Here is an 18,996-nt window from a genome sequence, read left to right as displayed (position 1 = left end):
AACAATGAGTTTTTCAGAACCTGACAAGCGCTATCTGTCGATATACGCTATTTCTTTTTGAAGAAGTGCGACTGAAGCCTGACTGATACATTTCTTTCTTCCTTTTTTCGCTATTGAGTAGGCTTCGAAAATCTCGCGTGTGCGTGATTCCGTGTAGCGCTTTAGAACCTTGGTTCTATATAAAAATGGGATGCACCCACATGCCTTGCAATGCGAGACAAGGTGGCTTCCGCTGCCGACACGTAGAGCATACGCATGCTCGCGCAGGCGTTCATTGATGCATCTTCCCGTCTGTCCAACGTACGCAGCGTCGCACTCTAGAGGAATCTCGTAGACCACGTTGGTGCTGCAGTCCGCCTTAGGTGGTGTCGTGTCATTCACGGCTTTGCACATTCTCCCTAGCTTGTTTGGTGCGGAAAAAACTGTTCTTATTCCAGCCTTTTGTGCTATCTTCTTGAGCCCGTGCGACACTTTGTGCACATATGGGATGACGTTGATGCGCCCACGCCTCGTTTCCTGCGTTTGAGGTGCTTCCTTAGATGTCGTCGACTTCAACACACTCTCCGCGACAGTGAGCAGCAAAGTCCGCGGGTAGCCTGCGACGAGAAGCCTTTCGGCCTGCGCCTGCAGACTCTGGAACATTCTGTGGTGACAAGATCGAAGCACAGAATTTTTCAGGGCTACCCGCACGATGCCTCGCTTAACGAGCTTCGTGTGGGCGGACGAGAACGGCAGAAAACCTTTTTGGCTTCTGGGGGCATACTCCCAGCATACATGTTGGCCACAGAAAGTCAGGCTCATGTCCAGGAAACGTAAGGTTCCACGCTCAGGCACTTCCGTGGTGAGTGAAAATGGACTCAGCACTGAGGAAAAAACATCGAGTAGCTCACCCACTTGCTCCGCCTCTGCCCCACATTTCTTTTTGAAGACAACTAGGTAGTCGTCGACATAACGGAACGTCTTCACGACGCTCTTCCCTTCCAAGGCCATCTGAAGTTGTCGGTCCAACGATGCCAGCAAGAGGTCACTTAAGACCGGCGCTAGGGACGACCCGATGCAGACACCTTCCTTCTGCAGGTAGAGGCTGCCACTGTCCAGATAGAAGTCCAGATAGAAGTTCAGATAGTCCAGATAGAAGTTCAGGGCTTCTAAGAATTTGCCAGTGCTGATTCCGCTGCACTGGCAAATTCGGAATTCGCTGCACTGGCAAATTCGGAGCGGAATCAGCACTGGCAAATTCTTAGAAGCCCTGAACTTCTATCTGGACTCCACGTATGTGGAATACAGTGGCAGCCTCTACCTGCAGAAGGAAGGTGTCTGCATCGGGTCGTCCCTAGCGCCGGTCTTAAGTGACCTCTTGCTGGCATCGTTGGACCGACAACTTCAGATGGCCTTGGAAGGGAAGAGCGTCGTGAAGACGTTCCGTTATGTCGACGACTACCTAGTTGTCTTCAAAAAGAAATGTGGGGCAGAGGCGGAGCAAGTGGGTGAGCTACTCGATGTTTTTTCCTCAGTGCTGAGTCCATTTTCACTCACCACGGAAGTGCCTGAGCGTGGAACCATACGTTTCCTGGACATGAGCCTGACTTTCTGTGGCCAACATGTATGCTGGGAGTATGCCCCCAGAAGCCAAAAAGGTTTTCTGCCGTTCTCGTCCGCCCACACGAAGCTCGTTAAGCGAGGCATCGTGCGGGTAGCCCTGAAAAATTCTGTGCTTCGATCTTGTCACCACAGAATGTTCCAGAGTCTGCAGGCGCAGGCCGAAAGGCTTCTCGTCGCAGGCTACCCGCGGACTTTGCTGCTCACTGTCGCGGAGAGTGTGTTGAAGTCGACGACATCTAAGGAAGCACCTCAAACGCAGGAAACGAGGCGTGGGCGCATCAACGTCATCCCATATGTGCACAAAGTGTCGCACGGGCTCAAGAAGATAGCACAAAAGGCTGGAATAAGAACAGTTTTTTCCGCACCAAACAAGCTAGGGAGAATGTGCAAAGCCGTGAATGACACGACACCACCTAAGGCGGACTGCAGCACTAATCATGCTACGCGCTTCGTCCCCTGCCGTACCAACGTGGTCTACGAGATTCCTCTAGAGTGCGACGCTGTGTACGTTGGACAGACGAGAAGATGCATCAATGAACGCCTGCGCGAGCATGCGTATGCTCAACGTGTCGGCAGCGGGAGCCACCTTGTCTCGCATTGCAAGGCAACTGGGTGCATCCCATTTTTAGATAGAACCAAGGTTCTAAAGCGCTACACGGAATCACGCACACGCGAGATTTTCAAAGCCTACTCAATAGCGAAAAAAGGAAGAAAGAAATGTGTCAGTCAGGCTTCAGTCGCACTTCTTCAAAAAGAAATAGCGTATATCGACAGATAGCGCTTGTCAGGTTCTGAAAAACTCATTGTTCGTTCACAGTGCAAATCATTTCAGCATGTTTCTTTTTCTCCTTTCCTAGGGTTGTGACGTCACTTTTTCCTCGTGTATAAATTGCAGAACGCAATAAAGCACCCCTGTCTTTTCGTTCGTTAGTCCCCGTCTCTGCGCTGTTTTTTCCTCCTGAGATGTCAAACCAACAAGCCATATCCCAAGCTTTAGTCAAGTTTATTTTTTACTTCATGGATGGTATTTACAGGGTTTTTTTTTCTTGGTGTTTTGCTCAGGCTGTTTGATTTCAAAACTTCGTTAATATTGCCTGCATCGCCTCCTTTGTCAGCAAGAGTATCAGCTGAAATTAAATCCGCAAGTGTTGCTGCAAGTCAGGACGAATTATGTACACATCCACCATTTGCAAACAAGAACAAATGCAGATGGAGCGTATGAGGCACAGCACACATGCAATAAGCAAACGTCAACAGACTAAATGGAAGATGCAAGCTAGAGAACAGAAGCCGGCTTTCACTAAGATTGTATTTTGATATGGATTGGATTGAGAAGTGCCTGCTCCCAATGTTGCCTCGTAATAATGAAAATCCACCAAACTTGTAATTTCACGCAATACACTGAAACTTAATTGTCACTGTTTCTTTACATTTGTTGCATTAGCATCTAAAATCCACAAAAAAAAAAAAAGACTAGGCCATTGGTTTCCTCTAGAAAAATCAAGGGTTTTCAGGACCCTTTTAAAAATTACAGGTCTTTCCAGGCCTTGAAATTTACACTTCTAAATTCAAGGGTTTTCAAGGTTTTCAAGGACCTCTGCGAACCCTGCTATTCCCGATTTGTTATATTGCAAAACGTAGTGCAGGAAAATGTATGAGGTGGCGATACCTGTTTCCACAGTTTTGTCATTGTGTGCATTATTAACTCTTTTGCTACCGCGCCTATTCAAAATCGATCAATCTGATCGATACTTTGGGAGCGCCTTTTCATAGCATTCCAGGCATTGCTCGAACAAGTAAAGCTGTTCGGAGTGAGATCAAAAAATGGCCTTTCAAAATCAGTTTTGTTTTCATTTTTGCAACGGATTTTTTGACACGCTTTTGAATCACCTGGGTGTGGAAAAGGGGCGTGGTCATCGCGCGTCACTGCTACCAACGAAGAATGCATGCCACTCGTAATTACTCTGCACCAGCATTTGTTTTTTGCGATGAGGGCGTGAATGGTGAACCAGCAAACGATTTTTAATCGTCAGGTTCGCGCTCTGACAGTAATAATTCCAGAAATCGGCTGAAAATGCCAAGCAGTGCCTGGTTGCAAAGCTACTTTATGATTTTAGGCAGTTTTATTGCCTTTGCGCACGTTGCTCTAAGTACTGTGGTAGTTCTACTTACCCCAGGACCATTCGCAAACAGTTTACAACAGTTTTGGTTTCGTTTCTGCATCGCGAAATTCATATTTAGCGCTACTACGCAGTTACCCAACTTCAAGGCTACCTGCCATGGCGCCTGGAGCGTCCGCGACTGATCCTCGAACAAAGCACGGCGTTCCTGATTTCCCCCACTCTAACCCGATTTCTGCGATAAGAACTTCAGATGCAAGTCAAAAGATCACACCCAGTCGGGAGATATCTCGCCGAGGACAGCGCTTCAAACCGGCCTTACACTGCCAGCTGTTCGACGTCCAGTTTCGTTTCCATGCGAGGGTATATCCGGGTGTCTAATGTTGCTGCTTAGTTGAACTGTCTATTCGGACGGAGTCTCCGATAAGTTTTTGTACTGTTTCATTTCAAAAATGTTAGGTGGCGCTGGAATAGAGGAGGCTCGTTGTGCTGATCTTTTTCATCGCGCAACTGCTACTCGGCCAAAGATTGCAGGGCACGATTCTAGCTCATTGTACCTCATTTTTGCGAGCAAGGCTACAATTGCGAGTAAGAAGATGATAATAAAGCTCAGGTTTATGTTTTGAGATATAACTGACCGTGAACGTCAACAAGCATCAACCACGGCGTTCCGTTTCCAACTTCATGCATGTTTTTTTCTGCATCGCGTGCTTGTCCCAAATATTGTGCTCGCGGTAAATGCAAAGTCAGTCATTGACAAGATGTTTTCACGTTATGTGGGGGCAAATTGGTGCCTCTGATAATGTCAAACCGCAAGATTTATTCCACGGAACCACCCGAAATTGCACATTTTGAATTGGAGGTTGGGCTTCACCGCATGACACGAGCACCGTGCGTGCTAACATTTTTTTTTTTGTATCTGACAAACTGTTCCGCGCAAGTCGACATTTTTTCTAGGGCGTGTTTTTGAAATGTTTCCCTACAAAATGTATATTCTAATTTTTTTTATACTACCGCTGGTTGGATATACACAACTCCTTTTTTATAATTTTTTTCGACAACTTGAAAAAAATTATGATTTTGATATTTTTTTCACAACTATGATATATAAAAACATTTTAAAAACTGGTGTTATTGGAAAGGCCATTAAATAATCTGCATTTTGTGTTCCTGTAATTATGGCCTAACCAATTTTTTTAGCAGGAAAAAAATGTTTTCTTGGACCCCTAAAAATTGGTCAATTTTCCGGCGGTAGCGAGAGTTAAACTGCTGCTCGGAGGGGTACGTCTATGTTCCTGGTAGTGCAATATATCGATACAGGCCACTTTGTTTTCATACGTAAGTGTTTAGTGTTAGTGTTAAGGGGATACCGAAGCAGGTTGCAAAGATAAAAAAAGCGGCCACCGCGGCCGGGAATCAAACCCCCGACCTTGTGCTCAGCAGTGCAACGCCACCGCGGCGGGTAAACAAACAAATAGAGGCTATGACAAAAACATTTTTTACCCACCCCACGTTACAGATAAAACTATAGCTCTAGCTTCCCGCTAAATTCTAAAATTACACGGGTTAAACTGCACAATAGAGCCAAAATAAGAGTTTGAAACATTTACGTTAGTACCCCAGACAAAAATTTGAAGTGGTTTTCGAAGTGGTCCCACTTCATTCAAAGTGGTCCCACTTGCCTGCGAGTGGGATCCAAAGTGGTCCCACTTGCCTCCTAGTGGAATCTGAAGTGGTCCCATTTGCCTCCAAGTGGGACCTGAAATGGTCCCAATTGGAGACAAGTGGGACCACTTGCAAATGGTACCACTTACAAGTGGTCCACCAACAGGTACCACTTGGTTCAAAGTGGGAGCTGAACTGGTCCCACTTGCTGCAAGTGGTCCGCGAACAGATACCACTTGCTTCAAAGTGGTGCCTGATGAGCAGGTCTTACTTGAGGTAAAATAGTGACTAAGTACAACACTTGTACAACACTGGTTTTGGGTCGTAACTCCCTCTTTCCCCCCACTACCCCCTTAGTATCCCGAAGTAGCCAATGTGAATGTCGATCGAATTTGTAGTACTGGACGTCTGAACTTAATATTTATATAACAATTTCAGATTGTTTTCTTCCATACTGTGGAAATAACTTTTGAAAATCTTCACAGCAAAAATCCATTTTTAGCTCGTTTTTTTCTCCAAGTTCCTTAGTGGAAATCTCATGTCATACAATCCACTCAAAGACATCTGACTTGCTATTTAGCATGGCAGAAACAAAATTTTCAGACGGCCGTAACGTTGCTGCCGTAGCGCAGGTGCAGTATGTGGATCAAAATGAACCGAGAAGAGCGAGTTGCAAACATCAACACACCTCGCGATAGCGCCACTCGTCTAAGCCCAGTTCAGGACTTTGTGTTTGCACACCTATTTGAAGCATAAATGAATAGTGCTATCGCGAGCAGCTGCTCCTAAATTACTTGGCCTCTAATCAGTGCTTTTGATTTGGAAAATAAGCGGGAGTGTTTTGTGTGGCAGTTGTTAGGGTTAGTGTCATATGTCGATTATATGATGGAGTTGCAGCTGTAAAGCCTAAAATGAGGGCTAAAAACGTTTAAACGACGTCAAAAATTTGTTTTATAATTTTATTGCGAGGTATATACAAAATAAAACTTCTTATTAGCGTTTTTAACGCGATTCATGAACCCCAGCAGCAGTTTCGTACACATTCAAAAACATCACAACATGGCCTATGTTGTGGGTGAGGCTGGTGAGCGCGGTCATCCTATTCAGTTGTATTAGCGTGCAACCACCGTGTTTTGTTTCTTTGCGATGCCACACATCGTGTTTATTAGCAAGTGCATCACCTGTGGAAAACGCAAGAACTTCTGCGCCAGCACATGTTCAAAGCTTTCATATCTTCACGCAAGGCGAAGCGACAAGTGTGCGGATTAGACTGGTCGTACTAGGAGGTAGGTACAGGTCCGCGCAGAAGTAAATGGAGCACGGGAGCGGTGACCAAACTGCATCGCTGCGCCGCGTAGGAGCGCCGATGGGAACCAATTAGCGGCGTTCGAGGGGTGTATTCGTGCTGCTGCCGCCGCCCTATTTAAAATGTTTAATCGCCGCTCTGCTGGCGTGTCAGACTGCATGTGAAAGTTTTCAAAGGGCAGCGCTAAGTCTACAGCGACGCTGGTTATATTGCCGCTCACAGCCATCAGTGGCGACTAAATCCACCGCTGTTGGTATCAAGGAAGCTACGCACGCTTGGAAACGTGCCTTGTTGCGCTCCATAAAGCGTAACTATCGAATTCCTTTGCACAGGCGGCGTATCATTGCCTGACTATCCGATATCTAGTGACTTGCCTTTACGATACACGACATTGTAAAGCGGCAACAAAATATGCCGAAGAATGAAGAATGCGCGAGCCGGGTGGGAATCTCTAAGGCGGCTATCATTAGAAAAGAAACACTCCCGCTTCTGTGGCTGTTCTTTGATTTGGTGCAGCCTAGTTCACTCCCAAGTTACGGTTGTTACTTCTCGTTCAGGACTGTTCTGAGGAAAAAGAAATACAAAGTACCTGTATTTCTTTGTCGCTTTATACCGTCTTGAAACTCACACCAAGGGATAGTGGATATAGGAGCCTCTGAACAAGACATTGATGGCCGGGCTTTATGGAGCGCAACAAGGCACATTTCCGAGCGCGCTTAGCTTCCTCAATACCAACAGCGGCGGATTCAGTCGCCGTTGACGGCTGTGACCGGCAATATAGCCAGAGCCACTGTATACCTAGCGCTGGCGTTTGAAATCTGTCACGCCATGTCGGACCCGCCAGCAGAGCAGCGATAAAACATATCAGATAGGGCGGCGGGGGCAGCACGATTGCACCCGTTGAACGCCGCTCCTTGGTTCCCATCGGTGCTCCTACGCGGCGCAGCGATGCATTTCGGCCACCGCTCCCGTGCTCCGTTTACTTCTACGCGGACCTGTACATTTCTTTTCCCAATGAAACTGTGATGTCTTTTGCCTGATGCTGTCCAGTGCTTTTTAACATTGTAGATTTTAAAAAACGAGGTCAACGAGCTGTGCTTTCATTAGTGCAAGCCACGTTTCAATGGGTTTCAAGTGAAGCACATGCATGCGGGAGCCAGTGTCGGCTGGCGCCTCGTAGGCGTTGTGAAATCTCCCCCCCTACCCGAGACTGTTAATTCCGTGCAGTGCACCTCGCAGCTATTGTGCTCGCGAGACTGGCTGCTGCCATCCCGATCGTCCGCCTCGCGGTCCGAAGGCGAGCGTCGTGATGTGCGTGCCGTCCTCGTGAAGCACGGCAACCAACGGTACGCCTCGACAGCGTACGCGTCGACCGGGTGCTGGCGGAGTTGTGCGTGAAGAAAAGCAGTCAAGAGATCAGGACGCAGGAGGTGTAGTTAAACAGATGGGAAAAAGTGGAGGGGCAAGAAATTAATATGTGAGGGCATGAAACTGTGAGAGAGTTCACGCCGCGCGCCGGCAAGCGAGTACGGCAATTTAACGACGCCCGACTTTGTCGGCGAGCTTCACGAGTACGGCACGCATATCGCGACGCCCGTCTTATAGTTCACAGAGTTCACATACGTGAAAATTGAAGGTGAAATGCGCGCATGTGGCCTAGCAGGGAATTAACATAGTCTTGTCTTCTCAAGTTGGGGGAGGGGGAGGGATTTCACAACGCCTACTGGGCTTTGTGTTATTTGTTGAATTTTTATTGCTACTAATTATTAATGATTTGATGGCTATGCAACTTCAGTGCCATACTGAACAATACGTATCATTACTTTGGTGGGTGTCGTAACTCTGAAGGTAAGGAGTGCGTGAGAAATTCGATAGCCCTGTGGGATATTTTTGTTCTGTTCTATAAAACCGATCAAGGAGCATTCATGTTCCTGCAGTTTTTGAGGAACCGTGTGACCACGTCGTCTCGGAAACTCGCTGATTGATTGTAATGTGGCCCAATGGATGCCATAGGCCAACATCCATTGCGTCCTAGAAATGGAATTCCAGCTAGATATTGTGGTGATTTTAGCTAGACAAGCAATGTCTAGCTGAAAATAACACTGGAAAGTGGAATTTATCAGTACGAAATTAAAAAATTCCTGCTTGTAATCATGTTTGTCCTGCAAGAAAAGACCAATTTTGTAGCTAGATGTGCAGCTAGAAATTTCAGCAATCCAGCTTGTGTTGCAAATTGTTCTATCTAGGATACAGCTACTACTTCAGCTAGAAAAATTCTAGTTGAGATACTTCTAGACCAATGAACTTTCTGGTTCTATAATTGAGCTAGAAATAGTATTATTTTCATCTGTGTACAGACACATTGGTGTACTATTTACACCTGTGAGGCATTAACACTTGCTTTAAACTTGCTACCTTTTGCAAAACTAAAAAGCAGCTCAGCCCTGAAAGAGTGGCTACAAGCATTGGTAAGCAGCAGTGTTTTTTTTTTTTTTTGCATGCCAGCTCTGCACGTTTTTTGCACATCCCGCTTACCAGCTTCTGGAAGTAGAGCGTGTTGATGCGCACCAGCTCCCCCTTGTAACGCAGCAGGGTGCCATCTTTGTCTGTGAGCACGTCTACTGTGGGCAACCGGGGTGACGAGATGGCAAACTGGACCGGGTAGCAGAACACCTTCTTGGGGTTGGCCACGTGCAATGGGCTGGTGATTTCTGCACAGGACAAAAAGGTAAATTACTGCAACAAGGCTGAGCAAATTCGTAAAGATCCCTTCAGCAAGATCACGCCGCCGCTCCCCAGCGCGCGCAATTTGTTTTTGCTTGTCTTGTTCTTTTTAGTTCGCCGGAGCGCCACTGCAAGCCACGGCGCTGCGTTTGATCCTCAAGTCACGGCACGGTCGCATTGACTTGCATAGGAATCGTGCTAGGAAACTGCGTGGGCCCGGGACTGCCGAAAGCCCGAGCCCGGCTCTGACCTCAGCATGCCGGGTTCGGACGTTGTCGCATGCATTTTGTGAGGCTTGGGCCGGGCTCGAGCTTGAACCAATTTTTTTTCTGGTCGTGCCGGCCCGAGCCGGCCCGCAGTGCCTGAGGCCTGGCAGTCGCGTGACGCAAATTTTAAATTGTTGATAACAAAAAGTTTGCTCATATACCCTTTAGGTTAAGTGAACACAAAGAAAAGCGAATGAAAACATGAAAACAAAAGAGAACGGAACTTCAGTGCGGCGGGCTACATTATGCAAGCAAGACAGGCCTGTCTGAAGAATTAAAGAGCTTTTTGGACAACTTTTTTTTTTTTCTCCACAAAAGCATATTGAAGGAGAGTTTTTCTGTGAAACGAATTGAATGGATCAACGGAAGGTGGAATATCTGTTCAATAAATGTATAAATAAAGAAGATTATCCCTTTTCTCAAAATCTGTTGATTGATTGTAGGGTTTAACGCGCCGACGCAACGCAGGTGATGAGGCGCGCCGTAGTGGAGGGCTCCGGATTAATTTTGACCACCTGGGGATCTTTAACGTGCGCCGAAATCTCGTTCACACGGGCGTTTTTGCTTTTCGCCTCCATCAGAAAAGCGGCTGCCGCGGCCGGGAATTGAACCCGCGACCTCGTGCTCAGCAGCGCAACGCCTTAGCCACTGAGCCACCGCGGCGGGTCCCTTTCTCAAAATCCTTTAAATGATCACCGGTGTGCCTTCAGTTCGAAGACTGTATGTTGCAAGTGAAGCACATTCGCCCAGATTCTTGAAAATACATACTCTAAGTAAGGAAATTTTGGTTGTACAAAGCTCAGTCCAAGTTTAATAGAAATTTAAATCCAATATACTTGCAGTATGCTTATGTTTCTAGGTTGAAGAGGGCAAATTTTTTTCGGGCTCATGTTTCCGACTAGGCTGATATTTAAAAACAGACTGGCGGGCTCAGGCTTATTTTATTACATTCTGTCAAGCTCGGGCCAGACTAGGGTCATATTTTATAAATTTGTCACGGGAGACACGGCTCGGGCCGTGTCTCCCAGGTCGCGTCGGGCCTACAAATTGCAATTGCAACACGTGTGCACTGCTCTACATGAATTGTGCGTGGTGTGTTGGTTCACCTTTTTGACAACACCTTACACCACTTTTTTTTACAATGCTTTTTTAAAAATCGCAGCACGTCATCGCGCTTGTTGTCAACAATGGTTCACTGCTGCGTTCCGTTATGCCAGGGGTCGGCCCCTTGCGGCCCTCGGGACGCATGCGGCCCAGTTGTCAGAACCGTACGCCCCTCCCCCTGTTCTTAATTCTTATCTGAAGGCTGACGCGCCAGTTTTGACCTCAAATGGCCCGGGTGAGAGGCGGGAGACAACAACAGACAATTGATCGCTTCCCCATCGTTACATTTAGTGAGATTATTGTCAAACGTAGTATGGTCAATTCGCTTAATTTTTTCTCTTCGCCTGCAAAGCCCCCACCCCTATTTGCCATGCGGCCCTCCACCGTGACGGATTTATGCAACTCAGCCCTCCACCTCAAAAGGTCGCGCGACCCCTGCATTTTGCAAATCGAGCAGCCGTTCCGCCAAAGGAATTCCCTTTCACGAGTTCCCGTTGACCAACAATTTATCAACCAAATAATGACCACTTTCCCGAAGACCATTTAATCTTTGTAATGTAAATGTTCAGAGTCGTTTTTTTACTGCTTTCTCAAGAAGGCAACATTTTACTGCATAATGCCGCCTATGTTTTCGTAACGTAAACTTACGATGTAATTATGCTTACTTATATCCGAAACGTTTTTCCATAAAGAGACTAGCCGAACGTAAACTTATAATTGAGCTGAATATTCCCTCATAAGCTTGAAATAATAATAATAAAAAAAACGGAGTAGAAGTCTATCATAGCCACAGTTACGAGTGAGGCTGTTGTCAGCACACCACAGCAAAAATACATTTGCACGAACATATACAAATACATTTGCACGAGACTTAAACTAATATACTTCGAAAATCGCGTGCCACTTCCGATATGTTCACATTATCTGTAAACGTGGAACTTCGCAGACCGTATGGAAACCACGATGGGCCGCGCGTAAAAAAGCGAAGCTGAGGATCAATTGCAGTGCTCCCTGACGGGGGCGCCCGGCGCCAGAGCGAGCCCAAGTGATATTTCTGGGGACGCGCGCTGCCGTTGGAGGCGGCGGCATGCGCAGGTTGTACAAAATATAGCCGGTCGTGATCCGGAGTATGTAGTATCCAAAAAGGGGGGGGGGGGGAGGTACAATCGTCAAGTGGGAACTGCGGCCGCTGTTGCATATAAATGCTGCACGCCTGCAGCATTTATTCACAGCGTGCACACGGGGAATGTAACTGCCTAATGCAGTTTCCAAAGCTAACCACCCGCGCTCGATAAAGGCCTAGCGCGTAGAGGCGTGCGCTAAGCTTTAAAAAAAAAAAAAAAATGCTATCAGGCACAACCAATAACCAGCTGTAAAAATCAGTCATGGCGAGCAGAATTGTGAAGTGCTTCTTAAACGCTTCGCTTCCCGCAATTGTACGTCTGCCCGAAGCCCATTCATCAAATTCGAATCGCTGCTTGACATACCCCCCCCTCCCCACTCCCCACACACACACCAAGACCAGTTCTGCATTTTTTTAATCGCTGCATTCTGGTCATTAAAACAGCTGATGAAAACTCTGACTAACCTAACGAAGTGCTGCTAAGAAACCGAAAATTAAACCACTTGGATGCCACACGGCCAGCGTCAAATTGCATAAAATGGACGCCGCCACTTGAGGCACTTCTTACTTTTTTCATCAAACTGGAGCTACGCATGCGTGGGAATAATGAATGCCGAACTTCACAAACATGGCTTCTCTTTAATGCGCAAAATACTGCGTGATGAGGGCCTGACTGGCCCCTGCAAGTGAAGCCAAGGTCACTTTGTGCTGCATTTGCGTCAGTCGCAGAACTTCTGCCGAGCAGTAATGCTATTGCTGCACAAAATAACCTTTCAAGGCTTCGATGTGTTCTAGGGCCTGAGAACTAGTCAGCTTTATGGGAGCTTCAGCCTCTTCGCTGCTGTCCTCTTCCGAATGCAGGCCAGAGGAGTTCTTGACTTGTGCCACGATCTCGTCGTCGGTTAGCTCCTCGTTGTCAACAACGTCATCATCAAAACTGACGAAGCCAGCGAAGTCTTCTGCCCCAAAAGCTTATTGAATTTGGGGCCACACAGTTGGCACACATGGCTCTTGTGGCTCAGCGCTGGGAGTGATAGGTGCATCGTCTTCCCTACAAAAGCCTGCCTTTCAGAAGCAGTTGCGGATCGTGTCGCGTTTGAGCGGAGCCCAAACTGCTGGAGAACTTCAACAGAAAACTTGACGTCAATTTTTGTCTCCCGCTTTGCGTGCATGTCAAAGAGCAGGTGCTCTGTAAGGCGGGTTCTGTATGCAACCTTCATGGAATGCACCACACCCTGGTCGATCGGCTGCAGTGCTGACGTCGCATTTGGAGGAAAATATGCTATCTCTGTCGCCTCGAGTACCGGGGGTTCCATGTGCGCGGAACAGTTGTCCGAAAACAGAAGAACTTTTCTTTTCTCTTTGGCCATCTTCCGGTCAAACTTCACCAACCATGCGTTAAACAAATCCTTGGTCATCCATGCTTTCCTGTTCGCCTCCCAGTCGACTGAGAGGCTTTGCATCTGACGCAGGGCACGAGGCCATTTTGACTTGCCGATGAGCAGGAGCCTCACCTTTTGTGAACCGTCCATGTTGCAGCAGAAAAGTACTGACAAGCGCTCTTTCGAGCACTTGCCACCGTGACACCTTTCTCCGGAGAAAGTGTACGTCTTGCTGGGCCTGGCTTTGTACACGAGTCCACTTTCATCTGCGCTGAAAATGCTCCTGTCCTCGTATTTGGCGAGGAGTGCAGGCAGCCAATTTTTTCGCCACTCAGAGACAATGGTCTGGTCGATGCTGTCACGCTCCCCACACATTTCGCTGAACACAACACCATGGCGTGCTTTAAACCGGCTAAGCCAACGCTCGCTGAAGGTGACGTCGCCCTGTCCCAAAATCACAGCAAGCTGTTTAGCTCTGCTCCTGAGCAGAAGTCTTTTCACGCGAATTCCGCGAGCACGTACATCCTGCAGCCACATCAACAGAGCCGACTTGACCTCCGAGTGCGCCGCTTTCCGCATTCGAATGCGCTGTTCCTGCAACTCACCGGAGTCATGTTTTTCGGCAACGTCCTTGTTTTTTCACCATTTGCTTTGAAAGGCCCATTCTTCTCGCGATGTCGGCCTGTTTTTCGCCATTACCAACTGAGTTAATGATGCTTAACTTGTCTGAGGGCAAAATTTGCTCTCTCTTACAACCAGCCATTTCGACTAACCTGGTCGCTGGCGGCACAAAGAAAAAAATGGCTACTTCGCGCCGGCCCTGGCTTGGCTCGGCTATGCCAGCAACTGGTTCCACGCCGACAATGTTGCCAGACATAGTAGTTGTCTTCTCGTAAAAGCAAACCAAAAAAAGTATACTTGTGTCGGCACCGCGTAAGTCCGCTATTGACGCTCAGGGCAAGCAATTTTCGCCCAAATTTAGTCTGTTGTAGCCGAAAGTCTGCTATAGCCAGGTCTGTTATGAGCGAAGTGGGCTTCATTGAAAATGCATGGGGACCAAACAAACAAACAGAAATAGTCTGTTGTAACCGGAAGTCTGTTGTTGCCGGATCCGTCGTAACGGGCGTAGACTGTAATGCTCCAAGAGCACTAGCAGCATACACAAAACAAAATATCTCTTTATGAGGCTGCAGACCGATGAAGCGATGGGCCAAAATGCGTAACCGCAACAGCGTTCCTGCGCGACACTTCCTTTATCATGGTGTCATCGCGTTAATCACCAGTGTTGGCACCGCTGAATGTTCAGTGTGGCCCGCCTTCTTGCAAAGGGTCTATACACAGCCCCAATAATAATCCATCTGTAAGAAAGCGCATGACGTTGTACAAGTCTCATGTTTACCTATATACTGCTAACAAGTAATACCTGCACACTTTTAGCAAATCAGATGGTTCCTAAATTGAAAGGACAATTATATGCGCAAGAAGCTTCAAGCCATGCAAATTGAAACGTACGCATCCCTGGTCACCGAGTTACACCAAGCTCCTTTAACTCACGAAGTGATTCCTCCTTTTCTGTCCAACCAATGAACACTGGCTCGGTTATTTACTATCCCTAAAGAACATGCTGGCAGCAGCATCCACGAGAATTTTCATCGACCAGAGGCACAGGGTTGCTGATGGCACTAAGCTAAATTTGAATTTCACCCACTTTCTGGCCAAGAAGCAAGTACAACATGAAAAGGACGCCCTTCATTATGTACTGTCAAAGAAATGCACAGTCAAAGAATGAAATCTCGCAATTTCAACCACAATACATATCAAGCTCATGTTCTCTCTTCATCCTAATTTCATGCAGTCTTAATCGATATATTGATAGAAGCCCGACGTAAAATGGATATACAGAACACTGCCCCGCTTATCCAGGTACTCTCCAGTGCATCAACAACTTGGCAGTTTTTGGAAAGCCATCCCACATTCGGCATACTGGCATGATAGGCTTGCAATGATGTGTTTTAGTGCGCTCTTGATCATTGGAATGGTGCAGCATAATGACAGCTGTGTAAATGTTAACAGGATGGCAGTGACACTCGTGCCAAATCTAGAAACAATTTTGTATGTGAAGAGAACAGAAAAGAGAGCCTAGTTTCACTTATGCCTACAGCACTCTTCAAAGTGTTCTCACTACATAATTTAGCACTTTCGCGACTGTGAAAAAATTGGTTGTTTTCGGGTAGTCCAGCAAATTTTTTTTTCCTGCCACAGAAAATGATTGATGCTAAAAATGTAAGGCATGAACTGATAGAGGAAGGCTAGTGCTTTCCAACAGTAATAATTTAAAACAACAGATTTATTGCAAATTTTATCAAAAAATTATCAAAACAAAAAGGTAACAAATAGAAAACAAAATTGATGAAAACATCAATGCTACTTTTTTTGCACAGGGTGCACATTCTGAAATATACAATTTGAACATATAGCACTTATAGAATAATGCTGCAAATATAAGCTCTGTAAGTAAAGAAGTTATTTACATACATACAAAAATAGAAACAGACGTGCCTATCAGTTGTTTTTGGGTAGCCCAGGAAATATTTTTTTTCTTGCCATAGGAAAGGATTGATGCTAAAGTGTAAGGTATAGAATGATAGAGGAAGGATAGGCCTTTCCAACAGTGATAATTTTAAACAACAGATTTATTACGAATTTCATCGAAAAATTCTCAAAACAAAAAAGTAACAAAAACAGGGTACACAAAAACAATTTGAAATATACACTGTGAACACAAGGCCCTTATAGAATAATACTGCGAATATGAGCTGTGCAAGTACAAAGGTTATTTACATACATTAAAAATATAAACACTAGTGCCTATTATGCCACCGCACGAAGCAGTTTCTCGACACGGTGAAACAGAGGTTGGCTGCGCATGTTTCGCAGATATTTGTTTTCTGCTCAAGCTTCCTTTCTTCGTAGCACAGTTTGCAGTTCCGGTATTTTTCAATTTTTCGTGGTTGGTGCTGGGGAACCAACAAGAGGGACACTGGGGGCCAGCAAGATGTTGCTCGTCACAGCCCAGCAGCTGTTCAATGAGCTCAACTCTAAAAGCGAACTGATCAAAGTGCAAGCTCCGTGACAGCTCCAGAACTTCTGGACGCTGCCAATGAAATCGACGGCTCTAACGAATTGCTATGCACTACCCAGGAGCACTACGGTCAACTCCTGGCCATCTTAAAGGGGCACTGACACAAAAATTTTGCATCTTGTTTTTTTTGTTGCGATAAGTAGCTAGTGACCGACTTATAACCTGTAGAAACCTCATTTGCTTCAGCGTGCGACAGTTGTTTAATTAGAGGATGCGGCCAGTCGCAGTTTTGGTTTCAGCGGGTGCCGCGAAACGATAGATTTTGTGTGAACAAAGCTGACCACGTGACCGTCGGAGGGATATCACAGAGCAGAGCAGCCGTAACACTGTCGAATCCGCATCGCCGGTAGTTTCTGCGAATGCCCCCACGTACTGATCTCGTGAGCCGCTTAATTAAAAAGCGACCGTAGACGTGACGCAGGCGCTGCGAGTGCAAATGCTACCGCGGCTAAAGAACGACGCGCGACGCTCGAGACAGTGGGTGGCAAGACGCGCGCTGGGAGCAGCCGGCCGTTCTGCCTACAGGTCCGCCTACAGATGTGTTCGGCTTAGCACTGCGGCGGATATTCGAGTGCCGCTCTCGTAAGCGGTGCACATGACAATTTTTAATGCAACCCGCCATCGCATCATTAACTCCTTTCTCATATAAGCTGCCGTGGTCGGGACTTGGGGACAATTTCGTGCAGCGGTAAGAAGCTTTCACTCGAGCTACCTGCGCCGGCCTGGGCCACTTCGCGCCCATGGCGGCCGCCTGCACAGCGACCGTGCGGCTCGCTCAGTGGGCTTTTCGTGTCTCTGGCGCGTTTTCGCATCCAATGTAAATAAAAAGTAATAGAAACAGAGTGCCTGGAATCGCTGTAGAACTTAGGTCGCGGCCAGCTGCCCGATGAGCCGACGAAATCACGGCGCCTCCGCCGCCAACGATCGGGTCGTTTGTTCTCGAGAGCAGAAGCTCCGCCCTCCGGCCCTCCGATTGGAGCGGCGAGCCGGGTGAGCCGGCGAAAAACGGCGGCAGTGCGGAAGCGGCAAACGCAAACTCGTGACGTGTTTGGATGTTGTTTATTTACGCAATATCCACGGGATGTCGATTGCGCGTGGTCCTCTGCTGGCTGCTCGTTTGCGTTTCGCACACTTTAAAATTGATTTTAAATATGTTCTAGGCTGTATTCGCCGCTGATATTTTGCGGATGATGTATACGTGTTCACACCAATCTATCTTCGAAGTTATCTCGCCGTCAAAATTTTGTGCAAGTACCCCTTTAACTGAGAGAACCCGACTCTTTGTGCAGCCAGCGCCAAGTGGTCTCGCCCAAACGAAGCTGACACCCCGCAATTAAGAGCTGTGGCTTTTAGAACAGGCAGGATCTGTTTATATCAACGCGCGCCTGCGATAAAACGGCCGGAGGAGTAAGCAAAACTCACCGGTGGATCCCTGTCAATGTTCCGGGGCGCTTCGATGCACTTTCGCCCTCCGTACTAAAGTCTGATGAATCGAAGTCGTCTTCCTTGTCTGTGCTGCTAGCATCATCCAAAGATTTTAACTCAGATTCATCGGAATTCGTTGAAATTCGCTGTTCACATGAAGCATCGGCGAGCATCGACGATGCTATAATCGAAACCACGTGAGCTCACCTCCCCGCTGGCGAAGGACCTGCGGCGAAAAAAAAAAAAAAACTCAAAAGCGAAACTGATGAAATACTTCCTCCTTTACCCTTTGGATGGCGATAGCTGTCCAGAAACGCAAGCAGAGCGCCAAAATTTGAATTTGTATCCATCGATAACATACTATCAATGGCAATAGGTATGGTGACTGCGACTATTCCCATTGATAGTATGCTTCTGGACCACTAACGCCACCCAAATGGTAAAGGAAGAAGTATTTTATCAGTTTCGCTTTCGAGTTTCGTTTTTCCGCCGCGCGAGTGATTTTTAAATGTCCTTCGCCGGCGGGGAGACGAGCTCACGTGGTTTCAGTTATGGCGTCGCTGCTGCTCGCCGATGCTCTGCACGAACAGCGAATTTCAACGGATTCCGATCTTTGAGCTTGATTCTGTGCATGATGGCAGCAGCACAGACACGGAAGACGACTTCGGTTTGTCACACTTTAGTACAGACAGCGAAAATGCGTCAAGTCGCCCCGGACCATCACCAGGTGTGCGCCGGTGAGTTTCGCTTTCTTCTACGGGCGCCGTATCACGGGCGCGCACTGTTGTAAACAGATCCGGACCTGTTCTAAAGGTAACAGCTCTTATCTGCAGGGTGTTGATTTCGTTTTGGGCGAGACTGTTTGGCATCGGTTGCACAGAGAGTCAAATTTTCTTCACGAAGACGACCTGGCGTTGACCTAGGCGTAGCGCTCCGGAGCAGCGTGCGGCTGTTCGTGTTTATATTTATATTTTTGTATGTAAATAACTTTTGTACTTACACCGCTCATATGTGCAGTATTATTCTATAAGGATTTTGTGTTCAAAGTGCATATTTCAAATTGTTTTTATGTCTACCGTGTGCAAAGTAGCATTGAGGTTATCATCAATTTTTTTCTTCTTGTTACTTTTTTTGTTT

General features: G+C 47.0%; 1 protein-coding gene across 1 annotated transcript in view; it reads right to left on the bottom strand.

Annotated features, from left to right (window-relative positions):
- LOC144155253 (mRNA (2'-O-methyladenosine-N(6)-)-methyltransferase-like) overlaps nt 1-18,996 on the bottom strand; it is an 84,841-nt gene that overhangs the window by 16,375 nt on the left and 49,470 nt on the right. Inside the window, exon 9 of the mRNA XM_077686577.1 lies at nt 9,229-9,404. Coding sequence (XP_077542703.1) covers nt 9,229-9,404 — 176 coding nt within the window. The remainder of the gene's footprint in view (nt 1-9,228; nt 9,405-18,996) is intronic.

Source organism: Haemaphysalis longicornis, unplaced genomic scaffold (genome assembly GCF_048455015.1).
Source record: "Haemaphysalis longicornis isolate Haplotype H1 unplaced genomic scaffold, Haemaphysalis longicornis Haplotype H1 scaffold_1, whole genome shotgun sequence".
NCBI classification, from domain to species: domain Eukaryota; kingdom Metazoa; phylum Arthropoda; class Arachnida; order Ixodida; family Ixodidae; genus Haemaphysalis; species Haemaphysalis longicornis.
The sequence above is the reverse complement of the archived record's forward strand: the minus strand, read 5'-3'. Positions and strand labels throughout refer to the sequence as shown.